This window comes from Elaeis guineensis, chromosome 10 (genome assembly GCF_000442705.2).
Source record: "Elaeis guineensis isolate ETL-2024a chromosome 10, EG11, whole genome shotgun sequence".
NCBI classification, from domain to species: Eukaryota; Viridiplantae; Streptophyta; class Magnoliopsida; order Arecales; family Arecaceae; genus Elaeis; species Elaeis guineensis.
The window spans coordinates 17,081,838-17,090,504 of NC_026002.2; the positions used below are offsets into that span (position 1 = coordinate 17,081,838).

Sequence of the window (8,667 nt, forward strand, 5' to 3'; positions counted from 1 at the left end):
ATCATATATAGCAATTCATCATGGAATTCTTTCTTCGTTGTGCTGCAATCAACATTCCTATTAAAGAAAAACCATTCACATGACTTGGTAGAAGATAATAGATGATATCATACCACTTCCCAAATATCCTATCTAATAATACAACACTGGGATACGAAAAGAAAAACTACTATAATATCCTATGCATTAAATATAAGACATGCTATCACTCCATCTATAAATTTCTTAATGATGACTTTCTTCCATTTTATGTGTGTGTGAGAGAGAAACATAGCTATTTTGGAGTATTATGACATTTTTGATAAAAGGTTGCAACGCATCATTAAGATATTGATTTTGAAAAAATTGGATCGCAATACAATTATATAATTAAATTTCTTAATAATTAGCTTTTAAATTGGTTCTAAATTAGCATTTACTTCTGAATAATTAGCTTCAAAATGACCTGCTTTTTATGGAAATAATAATCTGTACAGATGGCAAAGACATAGCTTTGTACAAATGGCAAAAGAAGAGTTTATCAATACAAATATTCGCAAATCAGAATACTTCTCTCCTCTCCTCGCCGTGCTCCTCCTCTGTTCTTCTTCTCCTCTCTCTAAATCACAATACTTCTCTTCTCTCCTCTCCTTGCCGTACTCCTCCTCTGTTCTTCATCTTCTCTCTTGGGAAATGCTGTCCAACCAGGCTGTTTCAGTCTCCCGTTTTACCAAGTGTTGGCTCCCTCTAAGAGGCATGTCATCTGATAGTTGTTATCTTCTCACACTATTCCTTTTTTAATCCTTCATTGCTATGCCCTGAAAAAAAAATATTGAACGAGACGTATCCACATTTTTATTATTTTATTGTGTAGATGGGACAAGAGGAAGAGGGCCCATTACTGGTACTCAAGGGAGAGGTGAGTGAGAGAGTGAGAGAGATCTTGTGCTATTTCATATTAGTATGTAATGTGGTCAAAATTGAAAGCCAAAATTTGAAAAAAGAAAATTCACTACTAAAAGCACAAAATTGAATGAGGCCCATGTACCTTCTTCTTGTTTTGATACTTTTATTCATAATTTGCAGGTGGAATTTGGAAAGTAGAAAACTTGGAAGTCCAAGGAACAAGGCAAGCAAGTCATCTGCTAACAGTTGAATTCATTTTATTTCTGTTTGATGTTTGTTTTCTTCCTCATGATATAATTGATAAGTAGGTATATTAATGATCAATCTGGAATTAAAACATACATGAATGGGTGGGTGTGGGTCTTTGTGAAGCATGATCCAGGGTGCATCCCTTTGGATGATCATTCTAAATCTTGAACATATACTGATTTTTGATTCACAAGGAAATGAGTCAAGTTGGATCTGCATTTTTTTTACCTTTTTTGAGTGTAATCTGATTCTGGATTGAAAGGCGAGGTGTGGTTGTTATCTTGATTGGGACATGTTTGAATCATTAACAAGGCTAGTCATCTCATAGTTTTTGTCAATTGAGATACTTTTAGAGTTCAGATGATTTTGATAAATTTTTGAGCCATCAGATGCATTAATTGTGGGAATTAACTTGTGCGGTCGATTGTGAGTTAATTTATGGTGAAGCCCTCCTTTGTCAAAGGAGAGGGAGATCTGTATGTATTATTATTACCCCTGTGTATTTGGGAATGCACCGCTAGGGCAATGCCCAATTAAAGTTTTGATTAATTAAGTCTATGGAATTGGTGTTATAGCATTTTGTATTGTCTCAGCTTTTCTCTTTCTGGTCAAGATAGTGCAATTTCATCATTTTTTTTTACAAAACCGAAAGTTTGAATGGACAACAGCAAGGTACAGATTTTGCATGATCTGCAGTAAGGCATAGTTTGTAGATGAGTAATGGAATGTTGTCTTTGTTCACTTCTGTTCCTCAGTCTTGGAGTTTAGGATGTACCTGATCAAGCTATCTTGTATTAGTCCAGTAAAACACAATCATGACTAGAACATATGATGCCCCAAAAGGTGCTCTGTGGATCTACTTAAAGCAGAAGGGAAAAAAAGTGGTTGCATGTAACTTTCTTCTAATGCTACTTCGATCAACATTGCTTTTTGGTTAATGAGTCATCTTGTCCTTCTATGATAGAAGCTCAGATCATCCGTCTAATGTATTAATCAGTCAAGTTCAAAATTGCATATAAGACCACAAGCACAGAACAATTTTGAGTTATAATGCTCCATGACAATCTAGTTTAGGGCCTTTGTGACTGCCTGCATGTTAATCTGCATCATTTTTCAAGCAAAGGCTCCCATGCTCTCCATTTTTCATTCAAGATTGGGTATGGTTTCCTTCTTTCATGATGTTAATTCTTTCATGTAATTCTTTCATGATGTTCAGTAATTTGAACTTTGTACATAGCTTACAGCATTTCAAGCGATGGTGCTTTAGTGTAACTGTACTGAACATATTTTATGACAAATGACCTTTCAGATGTAAATCCCCTAAATTCAAAGATATAGTCTATGATCTAAAGCATAAAGAGAGGCCATCAATGCATTATAGACGACTTACAAAAGGTTGCATTTCTGCTGCTTCTGAGCTTGCATATGTACCCGAACCAACGGATAATCAGTCACAAGGTCTATGGACTGCTGTTTCTAAAAAGTTAGATGCTTTCTATCGGTTTTCTCGTCCCCACACAGTAATAGGCACTGTAAGTTATAGTCATTTTCTGTTTTTTATTAACTGTCATATATGATTTTACTGATTAAGATCTCAAGAGGCAGTAAAGATATTGATTTTTGATCATCAGATCGTAGGCATAGTATCAGTCTCTCTTCTTCCAGTACAAAGTCTCGCTGATTTTTCTCCAACATATTTTATAGGACTATTGAAGGTGATGTAAAGCTTATAATGGAGTTCAACAACAGAAAAGGAAAACGATCTCTTTTTTTTCTCACTTTTCTTGTTTATATGTGTTTTGGTCCAGGCATTGGTTCCAGCTGTATGCATGAACATCTATGTTGTGGGCCTGAACCAGCTATTTGACATAGAAATAGATAAGGTTTGTGGCATATTTTTAATGATGTAGTATTCCAGTCATTTCAGAGTTACCCTATCCTCTTTCATTAATTCAGGTGCAACTGATGGATGTTGAACTGTGTCCATTATTGCAATGAACCATGCTGTTCATCTAATCCAATCATTGCATCAAGATTACATTTTAATGTGGACTGTGTTTTTTAACAGGTTAATAAACCTAGGCTTCCACTTGCTTCAGGCGAGTTCTCTTTGGGAACAGGAATTGTGTTGGTATTTGCCGCTGCTATCATGGTATATATTTCTGACATACACTTTGATTTTACTTTCCCCCTTTCTGGGGAGTAGAAGCTGTTGAGTTGAAGTTCAAGAACATGAGCAGCTTGCTTGAAGTTGTATCAGATAATAATATATCAGCATCAACTATTATAGTAGATTTCAATGAATTGTTTTCCTCTGTAACAGAACTTTATCTAGTTTTTGGATATGACATCATGTCTAATCCATTACTTTTCAACAGAGCTTTACAATGGGGTTGCAGTCCAAGTCCCCTCCCCTATTAGGTGCCTTGCTCATCAGCTGTTTTCTTGGAAGTGCATATTCCATCAATGTAAGACTTAATGCACATTCTCTGATTTAATATGTCAATTTAAAACTTTACCAGAAGAAAAAAAATCTCCTCATTGCTAAAGATTAATAGATGGCTTCATGATTTATGAACCTCAAATTGCTAGTACCTAAAAATTATGTATACACATGTCCATGTTATCTTCTGTTGCAAGATAAATTCCTGGCACTAATAAGATATTAGGTACAACTGAACCAGGTAATATGTTAACCCTTGTTCTAGCAGGATGAGTTTCTGTGACTTCTTTACTGGCTCCTTTTTGGCCTTCAATATAATTGATAAAATGACTGTTTCCATTTTACAAAAGTTTTTGAACGTTTAAAGCTAAGTTAGACATTAAGAAGTCAGTTCCTTGGCAACATTCTTGCTTGTCCAAGTTGAAGAACCATTTTACACAAACCTGCACCTAAATACTAAGGAAAAGAAATGCAATTATTCTATCATTAATTGGCATCTACCATCCATCTATCCATGCTTATACACATGCACAACACATATGTTGTATATGAACGCATAGAAATATGTCCTGTTTTAGTTGATCTTTCTTTATATATCACTGTAGAGATGCTTATGAAAATTATGCTATAAAATATGCATGGAATTCCAGAACTGTTGAATTAAGATGTATAAGGGATAGATAAATAAGGCAGGCAATAGCATTGTTTTTTTTAACGCTTGCTTGCCTTATTTGTCACTAACGGTGGTAATGACCAGATACAATTGTAACTATCCACTACAGTATTTAACAGCATACTTGCTGTCTTTTACTGCTTGTAGCGACGTTATTATAGTTCATGAGTTATTAATGCAACATATAGTATGAATCAGAGAAGAGAAGTTGTCTGTTTTAGTTTTGCAGTTGCTTTTTCCTATTGCAACAATATATAACTGACATTTGATTATGCTATGATGCCCATTTCAACTGCTTATCATTCATAAATCAGCATTCTGTTCATTTTGTTATTTCAGATTCCCTTCTTTAGATGGAAACAGCATGCCTTTCTTGCTGCATCTTGCATCCTGTGTGTGAGGGCCGTTGTAGTCCAGCTAGCTTTTTTCATTCACATGCAGGTATTGAGATAATTAGTTAGCATCTCAATGTGCTCTATCCATATATGTTGTTCTATATCAAATACAAGCATATTAAGTATTTGATTTATTTCTTCATTTTATGAAATAATGACCTATGATTTATTCAACAGAGATATGTACTAGGAAGACCAACAGTGTTGACAAAACCAGTGATATTTGCAACAGCTTTCATGTGTTTTTTCTCAGCTGTTATTGCTCTGTTCAAGGTAAAGTGTTGGACCATTCCATACCTTAAAAAAGTTATGAATAATTTTTTCCAATTTCATGCTTGCAAATAAGAGTATTGAGTTGGCATCCTTCAATTCAAGCAGTTCTCATAGTTGGTTAAAACAGTAAACATGATGCTTTTTAGGAATAAAGTTGAGATTATGATCGGTCGTCATTCTTTGGTTAGAACTATATGTACTGATTACTACTTAAGATAGATGACTCTAGATCACATGAGGGAAAATTATATCAGCATATGCAGCTATTAGATTGAAAAAGTAATAATATCTAAAAGACAAAACAAGGAGAGCCATTGAGACAAACTTTTTATCATAAGGAGAGAAAATAAGTGATTATGACAGAACTTAATATAAGGTAGTGACTGTTGAGGAATATTCCCATATTGGAAGCGTAAGGACCCTTGTGGTGTTTGAATACTAATGGTTGTGGACATCCACATATCAACTCAAGTTTTTAGGTCAGACCTTATCAATGAGGCATAGATTAATAAGAAGATGAATACGTTTTTCAGGAATCACCCTTAGATTTTCCTTTCAATCCTTAATGAAGAAATAAAAATTAATCTCTGATTCACAAGGAGCAGAAATGGATAATACTAAATCAAAGTTATTCTCTTTACCAAACTTCTCCTTCTCCTGTCTTCTTGACTCTTACCTAGTGTGTGGCAACCTTGGAGTGCCATTCCTGAATGCTTTAGCTTAATTTATATATAAGAAAATAAATTTCCATTTGCATGATCTGATCATCAAGGTTCATTGCAAGGTCCAAGTTCCGACCAATTCTGGCCTTCTTTTTGTCAGAAGAATGATTTTTCCCAATTGATTAGCATATAGGACACCAAAAAAACCTGAAGTCATCAGGCCATTTTAATATCTGTTGCAAACTAAAATGGCCATTGTCAGGATATACCTGATGTTGATGGAGACAGATATTTTGGCATCCAGTCCTTCAGTGTTCGCCTGGGCCAAGAAAAAGTAAGTGCAAACAATGCCCATATCCTTGACTAACCTTATTATGTATTTTATACATATTGGACAGTGATCTGAGGTACTATGGCTTCTGAAACCAGGTGTTTTGGTTTTGCATCAAGTTGTTGTTAACTGCATATGCTACAGCTCTATTGGTGGGAGCTTCTACATCAACCATATATCAGAAGATTGTGACTGTGGGTTATCTATTTCCTTAAGGAGTGCTGGATTTAATTTAGAGGCAGATGAACAGAAAATGCCACAATTATTGCAATAGAACTCTGTTATGCTGCTTGATATCAAAATTGATTTTTTTTTTTTCTTGAGTGCAGGTGCTTGGCCATGGCTTGCTTGCTTCCATTCTTTGGTTTCGGGCACAGTCTATTGATCTTCAGAACAAGGCATCCATAACCTCATTCTACATGTTCATTTGGAAGGTAAATAATTTAAGTTGTTCCAACGAAATGCTTTAATTACATCAGTTGCACAAACAAACAGTCATTATGCCAACCACCGTCAACTCAGCTGGTTAGCACTCTCGGAAAAAAAACATGAGTGGTGGCAGATAACCACTGAGTTCTCGAAAAGAAAAAAGAAAAGAAAAAAAAATGAAAGTTATTATAGCAGATTTCCTATGTAATTACTGGAATAGCTAAATGTAGCAGCATGACTAGCAGAATGGCTCTTTTACAAGATCTCTATAAGAGCACACATTTCAGAAATCAGAATGACACATGGTTTCGAAATGTTGCCCAAATAACGGATTCCTTAGAGGATTTGCAATGTATCTAAAACATTAATCCGATGACCTAGGTTACTGAGGAGAAAGCTTTTGACATTGGAGACTCTTTAATGGGCAAAATGTTCTTAGGATAACAAGAGAATGATATGCTGTTATGCTTTCATAGGAACGCCACAGAATTTCAGATTGTGTGGCTCCTTGGCTGGTGGTCCCTGGTAACCCTCCTCAAAATTCACAGACAAGAAGAAATACCTGAAAAAGCACAATTTGTTCTGATAGGTGGCACAACACTCTATTATTTTTCCAGGAACAATTATATAAACTATGTAATTGGGGTAAAAAAAAAAACTGTTCAATTCATTAAGATCCAAACTGAGAGAAACATGTTAGGGAAACAAAACTGAATTTTAACAACCACATAGGCAACATGCCATAGTTTATGTACAAACTGCTAAAACTAAGCCTACTTATGTTGTATCCTAGAAACATCAATTAGCTTGAAACTTAAAGGTTTTATGACTTTACAACCATATGGTCAAGGACATCTTGCAAATAGCCGCAAAACTAATTATGTATGGATTTGTGGTGCTTCCTTTCTATTCTCTGGCTATTGTATGTTAATTTAGATGGTGTACTAATGGTTTTTGCCACTTTGCTTTTGCAGCTGTTTTATGCCGAGTATTTCCTTATCCCTTTCATGCACTGAATATAAAGGAGAAGTCCAGTGTATGTTTAGTGATGGAGTCCATGCAGGAGTGTCAATCATGTCAGAGAACTAGTTTCTCTAACCAGGAACTAGGAGAGTTTATGCTTGCTTATTGTACTGCAGCAATCCAAGCTGTCAAGACTATTAGCATGCTTTGTAACAATCAGAAAACTATCAGAATGATGAGCTTCACAAAATTGTAATACCTTAATTCTAATCATCATCATAGACTTTTGAAAATTCTCCAAGACAAGTTGTATCTGAGCTTTTATTCTTTGTAGGTCTTTTTACATGCTGGATATCTATTGCCATGATGATAAACTCTTTTGTTAATTTTACCTCCATAATGTGCTTTTATTCTTAACTTATTGACATTAAAGATCCCAGAACAAGGCTTTTCAGTAATCAATAGAAGACGCTTCAATCTTTTCAAAGTATCGTTCATTTGTACCAGAAAAGCTTTGTTTGTAAGTCAGTAATCTCTCTCTCTCTCTCTCTCACACACACACACACGCACGCACAAACTGTATGTCTTGCTTTTGTTACAAAAACAATGATACTGTTAGTTATTCATACAGATCTTACATATACAGCAATGGACGATCAGAAAAATTGACCCAGCTTCAACTTGAGTCATTGATGATTGTTAATATAGGGATAAATGTTTGTCAAAAGCCCTTCCAGTTCCTTTCAGATATCAAACTTTTGATTTTTCTGCTTTCCTTTGTCACAACCTTTGTTGGGGGATACCCACCGACCGACCGACTATCGGAGGGCCCGACCGGCTGGCGGCCCGACCACCCGACCGACTATCGGAGGGCCCGACCGGCTGGCAGCCCGACCGACTAACCAACGGCCCGACGGACGACTCTGACTGGCCGATCGTAAGTCGGGCGACAGGCCGACGGACGCCATCGGCGGCTAACTGCGGCCATTTCACGGTCCATTCCCGACCGACTAAACCCAGAGGTCCGGTAGCCGACCCACATGAAGCTCGCCGACCGATGGAGGAGTCCGACGCCACTCTGCTGGCCACCGACCTTGGGTCGGCCGACTCCACCAACCACCGTACGGCCGCCAGACGTTGTCAGCTCTGACACGGACATGCGGCACAGTTACCTAGGGGCATTGTCCCGCCGAGAGCCGGGTCAACCCTGGTGATTAGACGGCTACACGGCGACGTGACATTTCCACGGCGGCTCTAACAGTCTACAGTGAGTTGACAGTTCCTCACTTGTCCGCGCCATTAATGATGGCGCCATACTGTGCTCCACTATATAAACCGGGGAAGGCAACAGTGCGAGAGATCGA

The 8,667-nt window shown here is 36.9% G+C and overlaps 1 protein-coding gene across 1 annotated transcript; it reads left to right on the forward strand.

The window, feature by feature from the left end:
- Positions 1-465: 465 nt before the first annotated feature.
- Positions 466-7,670, forward strand: LOC105052944 (homogentisate geranylgeranyltransferase, chloroplastic). The gene is made up of 14 exons (XM_010933929.4): positions 466-733; positions 854-898; positions 1,066-1,108; positions 2,444-2,666; positions 2,766-2,849; positions 2,943-3,017; positions 3,203-3,286; positions 3,513-3,602; positions 4,590-4,691; positions 4,823-4,918; positions 5,843-5,914; positions 6,010-6,105; positions 6,241-6,345; positions 7,315-7,670. The coding sequence occupies exons 1-14, from the start codon at positions 502-504 to the stop codon at positions 7,354-7,356; spliced, it is 1,389 nt and encodes a 462-aa protein (XP_010932231.2). The 5' UTR covers positions 466-501; the 3' UTR covers positions 7,357-7,670.
- Positions 7,671-8,667: the final 997 nt, after the last annotated feature.

What these genes read in the sequence shown, in the direction of transcription:
- LOC105052944 (XM_010933929.4), top strand. Translation starts at nt 502, where the DNA reads ATGGCAAAAGAAGAGTTTATCAATACAAATATTCGCAAATCAGAATAC. An exon ending in TATTTGCCGCTGCTATCATG is followed by an intron (nt 3,287 to 3,512) that starts GTATATATTTCT and finishes ACTTTTCAACAG; the next exon opens with AGCTTTACAATGGGGTTGCA. An exon ending in TTCGCCTGGGCCAAGAAAAA is followed by an intron (nt 5,915 to 6,009) that starts GTAAGTGCAAAC and finishes TTCTGAAACCAG; the next exon opens with GTGTTTTGGTTTTGCATCAA.